Source organism: Rhinolophus ferrumequinum, chromosome 17 (assembly GCF_004115265.2).
Source record: "Rhinolophus ferrumequinum isolate MPI-CBG mRhiFer1 chromosome 17, mRhiFer1_v1.p, whole genome shotgun sequence".
NCBI lineage: Eukaryota > Metazoa > Chordata > Mammalia > Chiroptera > Rhinolophidae > Rhinolophus > Rhinolophus ferrumequinum.
The window spans coordinates 31,024,501-31,046,002 of record NC_046300.1 but is presented as its reverse complement, the minus strand read 5'-3'; the positions used below and the strand labels follow the sequence as shown (position 1 = coordinate 31,046,002).

General features: G+C 35.4%; 1 protein-coding gene across 10 annotated transcripts in view; it reads right to left on the bottom strand.

Moving 5' to 3' along the window:
• ANKRD28 (ankyrin repeat domain 28) overlaps positions 1 to 21,502 on the bottom strand; it is a 151,600-nt gene that overhangs the window by 13,078 nt on the left and 117,020 nt on the right. For all 10 annotated transcript variants that reach the window (XR_004425433.1, XM_033131798.1, XM_033131800.1 and 7 more), the window contains 10 exons: positions 21,166 to 21,229; positions 19,684 to 19,752; positions 17,438 to 17,578; positions 12,013 to 12,124; positions 10,995 to 11,021; positions 10,505 to 10,579; positions 7,399 to 7,600; positions 4,989 to 5,076; positions 4,628 to 4,745; positions 3,864 to 4,083 (listed from right to left, as the gene is read on the bottom strand). Coding sequence is in view for 9 of the 10 variants with exons in the window: in XM_033131798.1 (XP_032987689.1) it covers positions 3,864 to 4,083; positions 4,628 to 4,745; positions 4,989 to 5,076; positions 7,399 to 7,600; positions 10,505 to 10,579; positions 10,995 to 11,021; positions 12,013 to 12,124; positions 17,438 to 17,578; positions 19,684 to 19,752; positions 21,166 to 21,229 (1,116 nt within the window). In the remaining variant the exon portion in view is untranslated. The remainder of the gene's footprint in view (positions 1 to 3,863; positions 4,084 to 4,627; positions 4,746 to 4,988; positions 5,077 to 7,398; positions 7,601 to 10,504; positions 10,580 to 10,994; positions 11,022 to 12,012; positions 12,125 to 17,437; positions 17,579 to 19,683; positions 19,753 to 21,165; positions 21,230 to 21,502) is intronic.

The window sequence follows — 21,502 nt, the reverse complement described above, 5'->3', positions numbered from 1 at the left end:
CCATAGTTTTAGTAAAAATACCCCAATTGCTGTACTGGTTGCTGCAAATGAAATGTTGCTTCTTTTATTTCATTAGTCATTTGGGATCTGCTTTAGAAATAAATTAGATTCTTACATAGCCTTTTTAGTTCCTTGGCTTAATATCTGGCTAAAAAAGTAATGCTATATTCCTTTTTTTAAAAAATTACTCAACTAATAGCTCAACTTAATCTTTAGCCTATAATCGTTTTTAGCAGGAAAAGAAAGTTTTAGGAAAACTTTAATTGTGTTCCATCTTTTGTCAGTTATTTTTCTAATCTAGTGGTTCTCAACTGGAGCAATTTTGCCCCTCAGAAGAGATCTGGCCATGTTTGGAGACATTTTTGCTTATCACACTGGGGATGGGATGGGGTGGTGCTACTGGCATCTAGTGGGTAGAAGCCAGGGATGCCGCTTAAACAGTCCCTGACAACATAGAATTACGTGGCCCAAAATGTCAAGAGTGTTGAGGTTGAAAAACCTTACTGTAATTCTCTCTCTTCTAATGTTAAATCATTACCCAAAAAGTAACCCTGGAGGGGGCTGGCCCGGTGGCTCAGGTGGTTAGAGCTCCATGCTCCTAACTCTAAAGGCTGCCGGTTCCATTCCCACATGGGCCAGTGGGCTCTCAACCACAAGGTTGCCAGTTCAATTCCTCGAATCCTGTAAGGGATGGTGGACTGCACCCCCTGCCACTAGCAACGGCAACTGGACTGGGAGCTGAGCTGCGTCCTCCACAACTAAGACTGAAAAGGACAACAACTTGAAGCTGAATGGCACCCTCCACAAATAAGATTGAAAGGACAAAAACTTGACTTGGAAAAAAAAGTCCTGGAAGTACACACTGTTCCCCAATAAAGTCCTAAAAAAAAAATAACCCAGAAAATTGTCTAGTACTGACTTTAGAGTCTCTTATTTTCCTGGTATAGTAGTTCTCAAGATGTGGTCTGGGTAAGTCTGGGATGATATCATAAAACTAGTCTTTCCTTAAACTAGCCATTAAAGAAATTTGCCACACTCCTCACTAATATTATTTTTCTTTTGGAAAGTAGCTATCCTTCTATAAATATGTTATTCTTATTAACATGTAATGGATTAGTACTTTAAACTAAATTACTAAATATCCTTAAAATTCTCACTTCTAATTTCGAATATAGAAAATATTAGCAGGGATAAACCCCTAGGTCCTGAGACCAAAAAGTTTGAGAATCACTGAGTAATTGCAGACTGCAAAAAGGGAGTCCTAGGGCTCTTGATTACTTCCAGCATTCATTATTGGGTCATATCGAAGCTGAAAACTAATAACCTGTGTCCTAGTTTATGAAAGAATGATAAAACTGGTCTCTTCATGTTTCAGAGGGATATATTGAGGATGTGTAGAGCTTCATAAAAATTGATAATTTGTTATGAGATAATGTAAGTACTCTTAACTTCTGTGACTGAATGACTAGATAAACTGAAAATCCGAACTCTAAAGTTTAGAATGTATAACCAGTTCTTTTCTAAAACTTTGCTATCATTCTATTTTAATTTTGAGAGGTTATTTTCTGTTCTGTTGGAGGGCTTCCAATTTTCTTTTCAGCTGTACACTAATTACTAGTCAAAGTAAAACCATCTCACATAGTCTACTCTCAGAATGCCAAATTATAAAATAGGCTCTTGGCTATAAATATAGTATTAATTTTAGACTGTCTGTATAGTTTCTTATTGCATATAGCAAACACACATCTAATGCCTTCCAGCTCAATTCAGAATCATCACAATTTTGTTAGTCTGGAAATTAGACACATCTGTTATGATCTTTAAATGGCAACCAGGCATGTAGTTCATGCAAAATTTTCTCTCTTGTACATAACATGCTTACAGAGTCTAAATTCAGTAGTAAGGGACTGGAAACTCACTTTAGGGAAATCACGTTCTGCATAAAGACCTGATAAGAAATGTTATAACAGATACCAACTCTGCAAAGGACAGTTACAGCAGTACAGTTACTCCTAAATTCTCAAACTGAGGAAAATGTCTTACTGTGTGATTCTTCCAATGGGTAATTCTCTCACTAGTATATTAAAAAAAAAAATTCAAGCAATAAAAGTCTACTGCAAAATAGTTCTATCTCACTGACTTCTTAAACAAAATTCACATGTGGATTTTTTCCCACTATATTACGTGTTTTTGGTTTTCCTTATAATTGTAAAACGTCAAGCTACATTATAAAAACAAATCAAATTTAATGGCAAAATATAGCATCTTCTTTGATTTAGGACTAATCTTTGGCCACGTCACTATACTCACTAAATACCAACTTCAGTGCGCTGAAAAGGGAAAAAGAGAAGTTGAAAGCCAAAGGTTTTATAGTTTTCAAGACTGTTCCGACTTCTGGCTAAGGATCTGAGGTAGTAAAAAATGAAACTAACTGAACTAAGCTTTTGAATTAGCAATAAACTATTCAAGTTTTTTATGGTGCTATCAGTACTCAGAATTGAAGGATGACTAATAGTAATCACAGGACAATCCTCGGGAAGAGACCAAAACTTTCCCACAGCAAAAGAATATAACTCTCACACAAGAAGTAACATGAAAATCAAAATATTGTATCTAGAAAATACATATGGAAACAATTAAACTATAATTTTACAAGATTCAGATTTTTCCTCTTTCATCATAAATCAACTTTATTTGTCAAAATGGCTCTTGACAATGAACAACAATAAAACAGTATATTACAGAAAGACAGAAACCTCAAGTTCTGGTAAAGTAGTCAGCTGAAGTTTAGAACAGATACTATACTTATATTTTTAAGCAAGTGGATGTTTATATAAAGAGAAAATTTATATTTTCTCTATTTTGAGAGAGACTTGGTAGAATTGTGACTAATTTTGAAGACATACTATCACAGCTGACCTTAATCTAAATGCTATCCTGAAATTCAAAACAAATAAAAAACCTCTCATGTTCCTACTGAAAAACCCTAAGCCCAAACTTTGACAGGAATGAAGTTTATACTGTATATACATAATATACCTGAGTGTTTTCAAAAATGATCAAATCTATGGCCTTACACAAGGAAAAAAATACCTCTCAATATACTTCAGTACTTTAATTATTTTAAATAGTGAAACTCATAAGCCAAACTCAATTTGAAACATCAATACCTTAAAAATAGCTTTATACTTTTCTGAGAACCTTAAGAACCTACCTGCAAAAAGAATAACTGTGACTGTGAGCCTCTGGGAAGCTCAAAGTAAGTCTGTTCTAATCATGCAGCAAAGTTAACTTAACCATGAAAACTTCTAAGTTCCTGAAGTTTATACTTCTACAGTCTGCTAGGATTTTACTCCCTTAAAATGATAAGAACAAATATTATTATTGATATAAAGATCTTATCTTTGCAATGTGCTCAGAAAACATGTAGATTTGTCTATAGAATGCGATGCCTTTTCATTGTTTCTCCTACCTTTGTCATTTCCTCCCCTAAAACTGCATTTAGAAAGTAAAAGAACATAATCAAAATACAAACATACTATATAAAAGACATTAGAAATAATATTATAAAAGTATCTTAAAATGTGAAATACTTGCTGAAGCAAGGTCTAAGAAACATTTCAAACTTAGTGATCGCTTATCCAAAACATCTTTAAGAACCAGTGTCCTGGCTTTAGCATGACGAGGAACAGGAGTAAGCTAGGACCACATAGTAGATTATTCCCAGGCTTCCTACTAATTTTAAACTTTAAGTTTGCCTTATAAATATATCCTTCTCATGAATATCACAGTGTGTTACAGTTAGTTGTGTCTGCTTGGTACATAATAGGCATTTAATGTAAGATTGTATCTGTATACTCAACCGTTGTAGCAAGCCCAGTGAAGTGCTGTATATCCATGATTGTCTGCTATGGCTGGACTGGCGTCCACAGATGCTGCTGACTGCAAAAGGGCTCCAAGAACACCAATGTGTCCACAGGCAGCTGACAAGTGTATAGGTGTCCGGCCCCTGCTATCCCGAAATAAGCACTTAGCACCATGCTGAAGTAATGCATCTACACATTCTTCATGGCCTGTAACTGCCTGAAAGAAACATTATTTGCATGTAGGTGAATCTATTATGTTGGACACTACATAACCAAAATATAGCTAATTCAAAATTTTTAAGCCCACATTCCCCATATCCTTTTGTCAAACAAGGCACTTACCATTTTTTTGAGTAATTCAGTATTTTTATTGGAAGTGACTTAAAGATTCAGTTAAAGCAGCAACTTTGTCAAAATATAAGTTGTATGAAAAATAGGAATAGAGGAACTTATGATTCAATGAAAATGACATCTCAAAGGTGAAAAGGTTGAGACAAAAATGTTTAAGAAAACAGTTCTGATAACCTAAAAAATTAAAGTTCACATTACTCAAGGTTTTAGGGTTCAAAAATATCCCTCAATATTGTTGTTCTTTGGATTAAGTTATGCTCTGTAGTTGTTTAAAATTAGCATTCAAAAACTAAGATACTGAAAGAAAGGGCAAAGATTATTTGGTGAAAATTTAATGAAGGAAAATAAACACAGCCTAACTGTTTTAGGTAAAATGAGGTTTTAAGAACTTCTTGAAAGGAAACGCTTACCCCTCTGTGCAGTGCTGTCCTTCCCCATTTATCTTTGGCATCTACATTTGCTCCTTTGTTCAGCAGCAAGTAAACACAGTCTGTGTGCCCGTTGAGAACAGACAGCATCAGAGGAGTCCTGAGCAACAGCAGAACAGGCTCAATGTTACCACTTGGGACTCCACTCCGTGAAAAAGCATTCCACAGTGTGCTGGCCTGTTTTCTAAACATGCCTTTCTATGATGCAGCATTAAAGTATACTTAAATTAAAAAACTGTATCTGTTACTCAGTTATGCAATATGATAGACTTAATAAAATATGGACAAAAGTATAAAGATGAACAAACATCCTGAAAATAATTTTAAAATTATTAAAACTTACTGTCCATTTCCATCTTGAATATCTACGGCATTCTGTGGTTCTGCGTTTCCTATCAGTAGTCGTAAGCATTCTGAATGACCATTTGTTGCTGGAAAGTGATAGTGAAAAATTTTAGTAACATATATAACAAAATAGAAAATGGCCATCTTAGAGTACATTTTCTAGATATAATTTTGGGACCGTTTCATTGAATTTAATAGGCAAGAAAGAAAAATATCTATAGACACAAAAAAGGTTTGTATTGCCCTTATTGACTAAACCAAATAGATATCAATTCGTGGTAAATCACCGCCATAGCCATGCCTCATCATCTGCCCTAATAAATTGCTCATTTTATTGAGCTCTCTTGTGGTGGCAACGTGGTCAGGGAACGTGGCCTGCCTCCAGCCAAGGGATGAAATCATGATTAGACGATGTCAACCACAACAACTCCATTCTCCTTTGCCAGTGACTGGCCTCAAGATGAGCCCTGGCCCAGTTTTGACCACTGAGATGTTAACAAGTCTGGAGGGCTTCTGGGAAATATTTGTATCCCTGGATGATGAAGAGTCTTCCCTCTTTCCTGCTTTTAAATGTGATACTGTAAAGCAGCAGCAGCAGCCATTCTACAACAGGAGCGCAAAGGCAAGGGAATCCAGCATTTTTCAGAGTGCTGACACCACTGCAGAATCAACCACCCCTGAAACTGCCTCCATCTCTGGACACTTAATGTGACTTAAGCCACTTTTCAGTTGTGTACTATAATTTCAATTCACTTCCAGAAAAAAAATCTCAGTGTCCTTTAAATGCCTTATGAGTCAGATGCTCCCTGGCAGACCTCCAAATTTGGAAGGCATCTAGAGAGCCACGGCTGCATTTACTGACTAGGTAGGCGTTAACAATAACCTGTAGCTCTTTAAGTGGCTAAGACTTATAGAGTATATGGCACTGGTTAGCTCCTTCTGAAGGACTGGCTAGTGTCTTGGTTCAACATTTATTTAAGAGTGCAAACACTCCACGAGAACTTTAAAATTAACTCTGCAAATGATCTGTACTTAAACAGTTTCAAGTTGCAGAATGATATATAACCTCACTCTTTTTAGAACAGAAAATGATAGTATTTTGACCTCTTATTCTTATCAGATAGCAGTTTATATTCATATAATTATTAGGAGTTTTAATCCATTATTAAAATGGTCTTTGAGCCCTGCTTGAATATCTGATTGTTTCTGAAAGGCTGCTCTGGAGCAGCAGTGGTGTTACCTACAGTCTTCTAAAATGCAAGCTTCCCAAAGAACTAGAAGCAAAGTCCAAGACCTATATTCAAAGGTGTCCTTAAGGATCACTCTATAAAAAAAACCAGATTAAGTGAAATGAATCTACTCATACAAAGGGGGCATACTAGGGATGAGAAAAATACTTGGCTAAGGCTTCTGCCAGTGTACCGGTCTTGGTTATTTAAAGTGAATACTGCCTTGCAGTGATTCATGCAGAGAGCTGTGAATCTGCATCTGCTGGGTATACACGGGGCACCAAGTCATCACAATGACATGGTTACGTGCTTTTATACTTTCACACATCCGCAACATCATGAAATCATATGGGGGCTGTCCTGGTGGCTCAGGTGGTTGGAGTGCTGTGCTCCTAATGCTGAGGTCACTGGTTCAATTCCCACATGGGCCAGTGAGCTGCACCCTCTAGAGCTAAGATTGTGAACAACAGCTCTCCCCGGAGCTGGGCAGCCGTGAGCAGCCTGAGGTTGGCATGAGTTGCCGTGGGCCAGCGTGAGTTGCCGTATGCTGCCGTGTGGTGCTTCCATGAGCGGCGAGCAGCCAGTGCGAGTGGCTGGCAGCCGGTGAGAGCTGCTGTGAGCGGCCAACCAACGGTTGGAGACCGACTGCCTCAGTCGGGGGGAGCACAAGGCTCATAATACCAGCATGGGCCAGGGAGCTGTGTCCTACACAACTAGACTGAGAAACAACGGCTTGAACTGGTGTGGGGCGGGGAGGTGGAAGGAGGGGAAAAAAAAGAAATCCTTAAAAAAAAAATAAAATCATGTAGTTCTTGCATAAAGTCGATGCTTTATAACTGCTGTTTAAAAAATGTTTAATACAGTACCCTAGTACAGTAAGTGAAAATGTTCATTAATTAAACGAAAGCACACACTTGTCTAAAAAAATTCCCATCACAAAGAAATAAAAAATATTGCACTGTTTTACTGATAAAGTACTTCAGAAGTCAGACCTACATAAATCCAGTTTCTAAGGTAGATAATGATTTCACCATTTAGAACATGGTAGGAAGTACTAATGGGGAGAAAAGAGCAGAAAGACAAAGCAGAAACATCAAACTGAAAAACAAAATAAATTGAAAAAGAAAAGAGTATTAGGTAGAAAGTGGTAAATAAAATCATGCATATTATTTGACATACCTGCCGCATGTATAGGAGTTCTCTTCAAAATGTAATCTTTTACTAAGATTGAGGCTCCCTGATTAATAAGTACATCCACACATTCAACATGGCCCTTGAATGCTGCAAGATCTAAGGGTGTTCTTCCACTACTATTTCTTACATCAAGATCTAACAAAGACTGTACTAACACTTCCAGTGCTTGATGGTGACCATGATAGGCCTAGGGATAAATAAAAATATAAGTTAAAAAATACATATTTAGACTGACTTCTCAGATACCTTAGGAAACATAAAGGAATTAAGCAAATTTGTCTTCACGTTGTTATATTTGAGATAATCCAAAATTTCTGTATGGAGAATTCAGACTGTTACCTACAAATTTTTAAGATAATCAAGTAGTTGACTACGGTGTTAAGGAATGGGTATTCTGTAAATAACAAAAATTCAAATGACATGTGACCTTTTCATGAGTATATCACGACTAGTTCATGGCAGACATTCAATGGATGTATGACATGGATTCAATTAAAACTTTGGCTCTAAGTCTATGATTCCAAAGCCTGTGTTTTTAATCACAGTTCAGTACTCTCCTTTACTCCTGATAAAATTACTTAAATTATAGAGACAGCCAGCAACTGAAGTTAAGCTAGTACCTGAGTCTTTCGATTTCTCAAATTCCCTGTAATATGCCGTATCTCAAAAGTAAACACTTCTTTTAGCACAAAAATATTTAGACTAAGCCTTGCTTGAATAACTGCCACGTGCCAGGCACTGTCCTAGTTGTACAACAGAGCAAGAAGATTTAAAGATTTGTCAGACTAAAGCCTCCTTCTTTACATAGTTTGATAAAAAAGCCTTCCAGATAATTCATTTAAAAAATAAACATGCCAACTGAACATCTATTATTCTCGTTGGACTAGATGCTGAACAGGATATAAAGCAATAACAAGATATAGTTCTGGCAACAAAGGACGTTTTCTCTAGTTCATTCATTTGTAGCTAAGGGACTTTCACAAGTCATTTTCTGATAACCATTCAGACCTATAGTTTAGCAGGCTGGTAAGTGATCACATGTGAACTTTTCATTGGGAATTGAAAAATGTAAAATTCTACCACACTTGAGCTAAATCTCACCTGGTCCTAATTTGAAAAAAAGATACTTAGCTAGGAAAGGGCCCCCCACTGCATCAAAGGGCTGGAAAGCCAAATCTTGTGGGAAAATGTCCAAGTACCAGCAAGAAGTAAAGTGCTCTAAGCCTTACTGATCTTTTTGATGTTTCTGACTACCTACAAGCTTGACTACTTCAAAGATTAAAGTGACTAGAGATCACTGAACTCTACTGTCCTAGGATCACATCTAACCGTGTTCCTTAATACCAGGTCAGTGAAATTACGCTACTAAAAGAACGAACTTTGAGAAACACAGTATACACAGAAGATAGTATAAAAAGAAGGGAAAAAATAAGGATGACTGGGAGCCATGATGATTTGCCACAGCGGTCTTCCCCTCATGAAGTCCTTGTATAGGACTGAGACGAGGAACTTGTATGCCTAGTATGTGCAAGACAGGAACCAAGATCAGTTTCCCTAAGCCTCAAATCAGTGTGTTTTCACTGCATCAAATTGTCCTGGATTGGAAGAGCTTGGAAACAAAAAAATATCACTTCAGCTAATTTCTGAAAACTTCCTACAAATAGATACAAAATGCATAAGTGGAGGTATAGTTGTATTTCATTGAACCTAATAACTACATTACAAAATTGTTTCCATTTCAGCTTAAAAACACTATTCAGCCCACCCATATCACAGCAGCACTAGTCACAATAGCCACAAAGTAAAAACTAGTAAAAAGAAAAAACAAAACTGTAGTTTTTGAGATAACATATTCCAAAACTTGGCAAAGTGCTTAGTCTGGCACCTAGGAAGTGCTCAAGAAAGGACAGTGCTATTATTTTAAGAATGATGATGATGTGAAAATTGCCTATCCATCTGCTCAGACTTCATTTCTTGCCACCAGTAGTAAAATGGCTATTTTCTCCATGCTGGCTTTGTCCTTTTGGATGACTTATTTACTATGCAAGTCTGGGAGAGTAGATAGCATTTCCAAAGACGCAAAGGGCAAGGAAGCAGGAAGCTTCAGCATGCCTTCTTAGTTATTTAGAACACGGTAGGAAGTGCTAGTGGGGATAAAGAGACAGAAACACAAAGCAGAAAAGTCAATGTACATGTGTCAGTGCTGAAAAAATATGCAAGGAGGACATTAAGATAAAAAATAATAGCATATGTGAGAAGAAAAAACTAAATGGTCACTGAACTTGTAGTGACCTACACTAACGTCAGTATATACCCATATAAGCATTTTACTGCACTTAGAATCAGGTCACACAAATTGCTAGTGACAGTATCCAAGTCTCCTGCATCTCAAAACTGTCCCTCCCCCCAAGTGTCACATGCTTTGTTTCAAAAATAAATTCTTCCTTCAGCACAGAAAATTTCTGCCTGAAATTTTCTAAGGTAAATGTATTCCTATATTTGATTTAAAGAATCATCACAGTCTCTCCTAATTTTATCCTCTTAGTGACTGACATCAAGGGGGAAAATTCAGAGGCACCTTAAGCTAGAAGGGACACCAACAGATCATGTAGCCAAGTCCTAGAACACGAGCAAGCGAAGGACCAGTGAACACACATCTAGTTAGCGCCCCAAGATCTCAAAGTAAGCCAAAAGCTGTAGAAGTAACACAGAAATTATAGTTCTTATACCATGTGCTTGGCAAGTTAGAAGCCGTTCCACTATGGCAGTGCATTTTTAAAATTTATTTAAAATTTTTGTTTTCTTTGTCCTTTCTTAAATGGCAGTGCATTTTTAAATTCACATCACAGGTATCTTCTCTCCCTTAGAGTAGGCCTTGGGGGAAGCCCAAAGAATACTTTTTTAAAAAAACAAAACAAAACAAAACGTAAAAGTGCATTCAAGAATTCTCTGAAGTACGAAAATTCTAAAAATTTTAATTCCATGACCATCATGACATGGACCAAAAGTTCTGGGTACTAGTTTGAAGCAACACAAATAGATATATTTCCAGTAAGCCAGCCATCAAGTTGGCCGTGAAGACAGTACTCACAGCCAAGTGCAAAGGGCTTATTGTTGCTCTATTGTCTGAATCACTCAGCATGTCTGTTCCGGAGGTTTCCATTAACTGAGAAAGAAAAGCATTTTAAATGTCAGAAATGATACTTTAAGATATAGTATAGCAGTCATTCCTGCTCCATTCCCCTCAAGTTAAAATCCATTTTAGAGTATACACTGATACTTGAATATGAATTTAAAAATGTCAGACCCTTATATTATGAAAACTAAACTCAGCAAGCTTATAGAACAGATCATTCTGACAGTGTGGTCAAGACCACAGACGAAGAGTTTCAAGGGAGGGCTATAAACTAAAAGCTTGAGGGAAATGCTATATAATTACTACCAAGAACAAACCTCCCCTCCCCCTCCGCCTGTCACTATCTTTGTTCCAAGGAATGTGGAAAACAGGCTTCAGCTCTAGTGAAAGCAAGTAAGTAATTATAATTGTCTGAACAGTAGCGGGTAAACTGACGAATACTTACAACATCTAAAGGAGTTTCACTTGCAATCTGAAATAAAATTTAAAATTCAAATATTTAGTTTAGGAAGTATTCATATATATAAAAGAGATAAATGTCAACTACATGTCTCTATTTACATAGGGCTTTGTTAAATTCCATTCTGAACCTGTGTGCTTCCTTTGCCTCCAAAATTAAGTCTTTTACATAAACAATTGTACAATGTAATAGACCACAACTCTACACACATAAGTCTGAGATTTTAAAGATACCATAATAACCTAAGGAAATATATTTCTGTAGCAGGGGTCTAAATGCTATATTAAATATGTCAACCTCCTTTTTTTCCTTTTACATCCACTTTCCTTGAATTTTATTTCCCCTTGAAGGGAGGCAGCGTGTAATATGTATAATTTATAAGGTGAGTCTAAATAAAAAAACCTTTCACTTGAAGCATCAGTTACACACTTGAGAATCTTTTATTAGGTTGGTGTGAAAGTAACTGCAGTTTAAAAGGTTAAAAATAATTGCAAAAACAACAATTACTTTCACACCAACCTAATAATTTGTCCTCACTTTCCCTCTGTTTTGGCAAAATTGGGTGAATGGTTTATGTATTTAAGAATGAGACCATAGTTGAAATAAAAAGTTCATTTGCAGAAGTAGAGTCTCCCTTATCAGGAGGGACTGCTAGAAGAATGGGCCTTTCAGAATTCCCTAAATATACTGGGGTAAACTTCCTCTTACAGGAACATTAGTTTCTCACGTAAGACATGGTTATATTTCTTTAGAAATTTCTGGAAAACATTTATTTAAAGGGGTAGGGGAAGTAAATGCTACATAGATATGGAGTAATATAAGGAAAGTACATTCAGTAGCCCTATCCAGAAATTTAATTTTTTCCTTCCTTTTTGAAAAGAAAAAAGAATGAGAGATATCTTACGGAGGCAAATAGGAATTTGAGAGGTATATGGATTCTAAAAATGATTAAATGATTAGAGTATACGCCTATGTTCCTTTCACAACCATTCCAGAATCTTACCAGCTGAAGACACAGACGGTGACCATAGGCAGCGGAGTAATGTACCGCATTGTAGCCTTGCTTGTCTCGGATCCCTGGATTCGCATCATTTCTTAGTAAGTATTCCAGGCACCTGTATACAGTAACAACATATTCAAAATTCTAAGTCTTGCATATTAACCAGTGACAAAGAGAGACTGGAAATAAAACCTGACCGTTTTTCTTACAGCTGAGTAATGTAAAATCATGAATATACCTATACTACATAGTTATTTAAATGACATTGACTGTATCATAAAAATACAAACAAAATGTTGAGCATCTTCATGCAAAGAAAGTGAATACCTCCAAAGTCTGTCAGCAAGCTTAGCATACCTGAGGGCTGTTTTTTATAGTCACTATCTATGGAACCACCTACTCCACTCAAACAATGTTTGACAGGATTAAATCTTAGTGGTGGTGAGCGTCCCAGGTTGGCAAATATTACTGCTCATCTATCTGGAACCCATAGTGAATATATCTCATTAGAAAGCTCAAAAAAGGATGCAAAAAAATCTCACAAAACCAAGGTCAGAATTCAGTCCTCTTGAATTAGAGGACTGGGAATAGTATGTAAATAGTGTAAAAGTGACAGTATGTAGGTAACAAGAAAGACCTTCCCATGGGAGAAATACTTTATTCCTATTCTATTAGGTTGGTGCAAAAGTAATTGCGGGTTTTGCAATTATTTTTAACCTTTTAAACAGCAATTACTTTTGCACCAACCTAATATTAAAATATGAGAAAAGTAATTTTAAAAGGTACTATAAGGTTCACAAGTTGTTATAATTTTAGTAAATTTTGTTACTGTAGCCAAAAAAAAAAAGACTACTAAATTAGAAATTAACAGATTTGTCTCTAGAGCTAGTTTGATACCAGTGATCTTTTTATTATTTTATTTTTATAGTGAAATGGGCTCTATTTATTCATTTGATAGATCAGGGTAGGAATCCAACTAAATAATCTAAATTCTATTAATGCTCAAATCACAAGCCCATAATTATTCAGTGATAATTTGTTTAATATTGCAATATGCCTAACTAAATATTAATTCTACTACTAGGGGAAAAAAACTCTATAACCAAATACTTCTTGGTAAAAATTCAAGCTTCCAAAAACACACTGAAGTCATATAAAAACAAAAAGGAATTCTGAAGCAACAATTGCTTTTCAGTAACTCAACCACTTTTTTCAATGCAAAATTTCTTTAATGTTGAATTGCTTAAACTCCTTTAGATCTTTTAAGAATTACTTACAGAATCTGTATTTATTACAATATCCTTAATGGTAGTAAGTGTTCACCCAATTAAGAGGGATTTTGATACTTATGTACAGCTAAAATTATTAGACAAACACGGTGAACTGGGTATCACTATGATAAAAAAACAACAACCACACAAATGTGACTCTGAAGTAACAAGACTGGTGTTTTTGGTGTTCATGAACTAGCTCTGAGGGCACCTGAAGAAGCTTGCAGGCAGGGTAGAAGCTCGGTTTGCATACAGCCTTCCTAGGAGCCCAACTCAGAAGTCAGGGCTCCCTAGGATGGAGAAAAGCCCCGTTGGGTTGGAGGACAGTCTCACTGCTTTATAGGCATGAATATTTCACTCAACAGCATATCTTTTTATCTTTAATCAAGTTCTCCAGATGTGAGTGACAAAACAGGAATAGTTCTCCTTACTGAGACCTGAACACAAGACAGACTCTATCAGTGGAACTATTTTAAGATAACTTGCTGATATATGAGTACTGAAAGATTTATTTAAGGAAAGCAAAACAAGTAGGCCAGTTCATGTTTACTTTCTAAAGTAGGAGAGCATGTCTCAAAGCATTATGTACAGTAGACAGCTCTATGTACACAGACAGCTCAAGTAGACAGCATCAAATGGTTTGAAATAATTTAACTATTCAACAGCAGTAGTTTTTATCAAATCACATTTAATTTTTACATTCCCATTACTCAGATGATTGGTCTGTAACAACACAAAGAATTGATTTACAGTGATAAAACTCCTTCTAACTGGCATGCCTTTTAGATTCTGTTAAGTAACACGAATTTTCATAACTAGTTTGTGAGATAAGCATTATTAGTAACAAACGAAAAAATTACTGACACTCAGAAAAATTAAGTGACTTGTTCCAAATCTTTTGATTAGAATATGGCCAAGCAAGGACTAGACCTCAGGTCTTCTCTTCATCCAGTGTTCTTTCCCTGCTACCAACTGCTTTACAACAGGGGTTAATGATTTAAGAGTGATACTTTAACCTGGGTACTTACAAAATACTGAACCACAAAATTACTCATCTTGAAAATCCAGAGCTCACTTTTAATTTGCAAATAAGTAGAGGGGAGAGAGTCTATTCTAATTATTTCCTGATTGTAAGTAACCACATGCTCATTTTTTAAAACTCAGAAAATTAACAAATGAAGATTTTCTACCATCTCTCTCCTTCCCCTAAAATAAACTATGTATGCAAAATCTAGAGGAATATTTATGGTTAAATAGCTAAGTAATAAACTGTATTTACTATTAATATATATTGTTATCTTCATTTAATATATTAGACAAAGTAGGTATTCTCATTCCAATGAAGCACATCATTTAAATCAGAGTGCATTTCAAACTATTTCAATTTCTCCTACTCTTCCACCACCCATGAACTTTTAACACTTTGAGTTTTGGTGCAAGTTCAGATGGAGTCAAATCCACGTGTCCCTTGGGTAAAATGGGTAAGGACTACTCAGCCAAGGTCAGGGGATGTGGCATTGTCACCAGAGGCCCTCCTTTCTCTACTCTCCCTCATCATGACGTACAATAGTGTCTGTTCCCACCAAAAAAAAAAAAAAAAAGCCATAGAGTAAAAACCTTAATTGTTACAAGAAGATTACAATATGTCAGGTACTATTCTAAACAATTCAGATATTCTATACCTCATAGGCCATATGAGTTAGATCAGACTATTATCCCCATTTCACACACACAAAGAAATGGGCACAGAGAGGTTAAGTAACTTGCCCAAGGTCCTACAAGTGGCAGAGCCAGTATCGTCTTACGTACATAGACAAATGTCATCTTACATACATAGACAAAATTAGTTTAATAAGACTGCTGAATATAATAAAGTCCTATACAAAAGTCAAATGTATTTCTCTATATCACAACAAACAGAAATTTAAAGATAATTTATTTTGGCAATAAGAATATCAAATAATTAGGAACAAACCAAAGGATTATAAGACTTCTATACAAAAAAAACTATGATTCCATTTATATGAAGTTCAAAACAGACAAAAATAAATGATGCTATTAGAAGTCAAAATATGATCCCATTTTTGTGAAAAACACCAACTATTACCATAAAAGTCGATTTCAGTGAAATATATCATAAACACAATTACAAAAATTATATGAATATAGAAAAGACTACAGAAAGGCATATACCAGGTCTTTAACTTTGATTTGAATGTGAGGAACATATTCCAAAATATAAACAACTGTCCCTTGGGATGCTGACAGATTAGTAAACAATCATGAAAAAGATAAACCAATACACACACACATTACTGAATAATAGCAATTCATAGCCATGTAGAATTTGTTTCTTCTTTTAGAAAATATTTCATTCTTACTTTGGCAAAGTATGAATTAATTACGTCAGATCCTCTTATTACTATCCAACCTATTCCTGAGAATTAAATCCTTGGAATTTAGAAAAATAAATCAATGCTTTACTGCTGTTATTTAAGCCTCCAAAACAATCTCTTATTGAAAGGATGGCTCTGCTATCCTAAAATGATTACTGGGGCTTATAGCTTCCAGAAGGTTTCCAGGAAATAAATCACTGAGTCAATAAATGATGGCATTAGACAGGACCACTGGGATTCTGATACTTTAAAGATAAGAAACAGAGGCTCCAAGAAACAGTGCTAGACTCTTTTATACATGCAATCTCATTTAGTTTTTCTCACAATTCTAAGAAGTAGGTTTCATTCTCATTTTACAGATAAAGAAGCTTTTCGCTTAGCAATTACTTGCTCAGGCTCCAAGAGGTATACAATATGGAGACCCCAGATTTAAACTGGGTCTTTCGGATCTCAAAACGCATGTCATTCCTAGTATGTCAGGCAGCTTGGTGTAGATACTGAGAATTAAGTGTTTAAATAATATCACTAGCCTATTGTTTAAAACAGTTTATATTAGGTGAGAAAACCGACCATTTAATTCACTTTAGTACTAGTACACTTCTACAGAAAAATTAGATTGGCTTAAAACAAAACCATAAATCCCAGAGCATGGGCTGAACATTGTTATTCTTTTGTTTTTCCGTAAGAATTCAGGTTTAATGTAACTGTCAAAAGGCAGATGGACCATGGGGCGGGGGATGTGGGGGGAAGAGAGAGAGAGAGAAAGAGAGAGAGAGAGAGAGAGACACTCCTCTCTGAAAGTTATGTAGATCATTCTGAGTGATACCCAATAGCCAGCTGTCTGTGGGAATAGTGGTTAAAGAACTATCAATGGTGATAATAGTCATTTAGGTAAAACCTATTTTAAAACAATCTAGAAATAAAATCCTGAATTTACAAAATGTATACATCAGAGAATAATCTACTTACCCAAGTTTACCAAAATATTTTCTGATTTACAAACTCTTTATCACAGATTTTCTTTAAACACACTTCAAATAATTTAACTTCTCCCCAAATCTATCTGTATCTAACGATTCTGGTATGTATGAAATTATATAAAATGATACATTCCTATAAACAGGAAATATATTTTACTAGATCAAGGTTAGAATTTTAGCAAATAATCCAACATATTATAACACTGTTACTTATAGAAATAGCTTTAAAATTATAGAATTTATTCTAAATTTACTTATTTGAGCAATATTTACTACCAGTTACGTGCCAGATTCTGCCAGTTCAAAGACTTTGTTTTTAGATGCCAATTTATAAGGATTCCTTGCAAATACGAACTTTCTACTTCTGAAAAATATTGATATTCCAATCTCTGCCCAATCTTCTGAGAGCACTGTCCATGTATCTCTTCTCTTTCCCTTTCCCCTGTGATATACTCAAGGCTGCTGCCTCTGAGAAGTCAGGTGGAAAAAACACGGAGGTGTTATTAAGATGTGGTTTTGGCAGGGAGGATGACATAAGGCTCATCTTTCTTCTACCAGATCAGTGAATAGAAAGGTTGTTGAATAGAAATAAATAGGAATAACTACGACTCAGGAATAATGATGAAACCAATTTATTTCGTACACTAGAGACTTAGGGAAAAATAATCAATGGCAAAAAGTACAAAAAGGAAATCTAAATTTGCAATAAAAACAGCCATGTATATGGAAGATGCTGGTTTATAGGACCAGTAATCCTTCATCCTCACCGCACGGTACTTACTTGCCATCTGTGTCTGACGTAGCCGCATAGTGTAGGGGTGTGCACCCTCTTTCATCGAGGTCATTCACACTTGCTCCTGATCCCACAAGAGCAAACAGGCACTGGTAATTGCAGTTGGCAGCAGCATAGTGCAGTGGAGATCTTTTGTGCCCAAGGTGATATAAGAAAAATAAAAGTTAGGGACAAAAAGGAGTAAAGGAGAACTGTTGACTCTTACTCCATTCAATTACAAACATTGTATTTATGGTGAACATGAGATTGACTTCTGCCATAAACTAAGTCTTTTGGAGGGCTGGACAGAAAGTTAGGAGAAAAGTAAGATGGCAGAGAACCCCTAAAAATGGAAAATTAGAAACATAGTTAAATGATTTCATGGTTCCCAGACAGCAACTATTCCAGTCTTTTGAGTGAATCAGACACCCGTCCTACTCTGTTTAGAAATGTGGAAACTTTTATTTTTTAACAAAGCTTCCCCTATACTAACAAATAGTTATTAGTTACTATTTACTGAGAGTCAGTTTTATTTGATCCTAAACAATTTATTCCCACTGTAGCTGTTATCGTCATTATCTAATTCATTATATGAATTGATGAAAAAATGTTTCATAGTACAGAGGTAGCAGCTTCTGTTCATATTTCAGTAGATGAATAAAAGGTAAGAGAAATATAGGGGCATTAAAAAGAATGCTCAGTTATTATATTAACTATATGGTAGAGTTGTAAAGTAGTATCAGATTTCTCAAGCAGACACTGCATAGTTTTGAAGACTGTTCCCTCTTCAGAAGAGTTAGAGTACTATTTTAATTTCTAAAGACTGAATACTGAAATGAAACAGAATGTTACTAAATGTAGGAGTCCTGTCTTTGGATTATAAAACTATGATTTCATGGCCTTTTATTTTAAAAAATTTAAAAAAAAGGAAAACAGAAAATTGAAGGTAAAATTTAGTCCAGAGTCTTCATGGTATAATTTTTTTCTAAAACATTTACATAATGAAATGATAGTAAAACATTATTTTCCTTTATTGGATAATGCTATAGTACAGTAATAGTAGTTTTTAAAATACAATTAACCCTGAATTACCTTCTGGCTTCCAAACTCAGAATATGCTGCAGAAGCTGTCTCTGCTATCTATAATATAGAATGCTTCAAGTGCTATGAATTAACTAATATAAGGTGGATTAAAGTGTAATTATAAAAGCAAATTAGCTATAAAAATATTGCATTCCAAAGCCAAACAAAGTGATTTTTGATTTTGTGGGTCATTAGTTCCTTCCATTAGCAGGCTTATGAGAGCAGTCTGTTCCTCAAAGTAATTATGGGGTCCGTAGTTTTTACTTATATGCATTTCTGATTCCCCACCATACATAATTCTATTTACTTCTGCACTGGCCTAATCACATGTCCTTCTGACACACCTACCCTTTCTTATCATATACACTTTGATACACAATTCTCAAACTCTTGACACATACAATTTTGCTCATATTTCCACCTCTGTTTTTCAAACTGCCTTCAATCCTTTCTTATAAGGTTGTGTATTTTACACAATCTGGGTCAATTCCTACTGTAAGTAGCTTATCAGGTAATGGTGGCTTTAAGTACTGCTACCACAATTGCTAGACATGACACCTGGGGTTGAACGTGAGAATGAGGATTGGATGAATGACTACAAAGGGACTCTGTCATTTCACAGGTGCTTTCCTGCAGATCATACTCAGGGTGGGTATGTGGATATTTTGGTATGTGTACATGTGTATGTGGGGAATTACAGGAGAGGAGAAAGGAAAATTACATATATATTTGTATCCTATTTCCTCCATCTTTTTAGTGCTCTGTAACGAAATATGGGCAGTAGTCTCTGACAAAGGAAATGAGAAGGGGGAAAAGAGAACTGTACTACTGAGTTCTAGGTCTCCTTAGTTTGTTTCTGAAAGGTACCATGGAGTTTTATGTTTCCATGGCTATAATTACAGGAGGAAGAGGAATGATATCAAGAGTTATACAGAGGTGCTTGTAAGGTCAAGTTGTAGCTGCCAGCTTGGGGCTGAGGCGGGGGCCCAGGTGGAAGAAGATCATGGGTGAGAATGAATATTTAGAAGTTACTGACTTACTTGGGCATCTCAATGAATCACGATCACAATGTAAAAGATGCTGAAATATTTAGTTAATTCTCAGAAAACAGGTCAAACAAGTCATTAAGTAAATAACATTAATCAGGCTTAAAGAACTGTATCACACTCTACCTTCCAAATTTGTCCTTTTTGTTGAAGTCTGCACCAGTATTCAGCAGAAGGTTTAGGCACTCCAAATTCCTATCCAGGGAAAAATAGAAGACTTAATTGTCAGTAATATATTATGAAATTAGTAGGTATTTAAATAAGTATAAAAGCATGTTTTCAAATGAGGGTAAAATGAATAAAATGGCATGATTTATATTTTATGAAGAATAATAACATTAAAATTCATCTTTTGTGGAACTTAAAAAGTTATATACATATTGGCATGTTGGTAAGAAATAACAAATGAATCATATTGTCACTATTTAAAAGGAAGTTTACATCTGTAAAAGAGTACCTGAAGAATTTTTAGAAATTTTTAAAATAAAGTTCAAACAACATGCTTATAATTGAATGGTTTAAATTTAAGTGGTTTTTAATACTGAATTAAATGAAAATGCATTAAAAAAATAATCAAACCTGAAAACATAATGTCCCAAGTCAGCTTTCCCTTATCTTCTCCTATATATGACTGCTTACTTAGATGTATCCCTAGTTAAAATTGTAGGAGACTATGGGCGCTTCTGTAACTTAATTTTTATAAACCTGAACATCAACTTACTATGTTACAAGCAAAATTGTAACTGCCAAGCAATCAGACATTCATATTGTCTGTTCTCTCTCTCTCTGTAGATAAGTAATACGGAAGCTAGCTTTTAATTGGAAGGTTCTCTGGTGACCTTGGAAAAACAAGAGGACCCAGTCACATGCACGCAATCCATCTCTACAACTGAGACTGACCTAGTAAGTAGTCTTGGTTCAACACTCTTGTTTTCTGAAATCACCAGTAATTTTTAAGGAATTATTATTAGGACAAAATTCTGGCAAATGTCCTTTTGATATGTCATCACGAATTCAATGGCTTATCATAAATTTAGGATCTAAGTTACCGAAGCACTAGATTAGCAGCATGACTCAGAGACCAAGAGTTTTAGTTGAAGTTTGTTTATTCAAAACACCTGCCTAGTTTTCCATAGCAGTAATATTTAAAACTTAGTCTAAAATCTTTCAACGTCAAATTTTCCATTTCCTATATATTAGCCCTGAATAAGGGCAAGACATAAAAAGGCTGTTGACATTTTTTCCCCCCTGAAATGATGATTAAAAAACCCCAAACATCTTCTCAAAGAATACTAGTGTTACTTAGAACAGTCCCAGTGTTTGAGGAAATACATGTTTTTATTTATCCAGGAATGATTTTCTCTTATAGAAAGCAATACTTCCTTTTGTAGGTTTGTTCTCTCTCTCCCACTCACAATTTACAACTCAGGCAGAAGATTAAAAAAAGCAATTTCTACCACTCTGGCTTTCTTCTCCCAAACCACTTCTGTTATATTTTGTTTTCTATTTTGTGGTAGCCTGGCACTAATAAAGAGAAACACAGACAACAGAAAAACTGCCACAGCTAGCTACCCTTTTCTTAAAATAGTAAAAATTTTGTTAACATACCCTCCAGCTGCAGCTGCATGTAGACAGGTCCTGCCAAAGTCATCTGGGGTGTCTACATCAAATCCTATGGGAAATAATACACCTTATATAACACTACAGATATGCTACTTCAAAGTGTTATGTCATGAAATATCAAGAGTCACACACCCCAATCTCAAACAAAACTGAATTATAAATGAGTACAAAATTATTGAAATAGATTAATAATGTATAATATTATTCAGCAATAAAGAGAAATAAAGTACTGATAATGTTACAATATGGATTACCCTTGAGAACATTTTGCTAAGTGCAAGAAACCAGACCACATCTTGGGTGATTCCATTTCTATGAACTG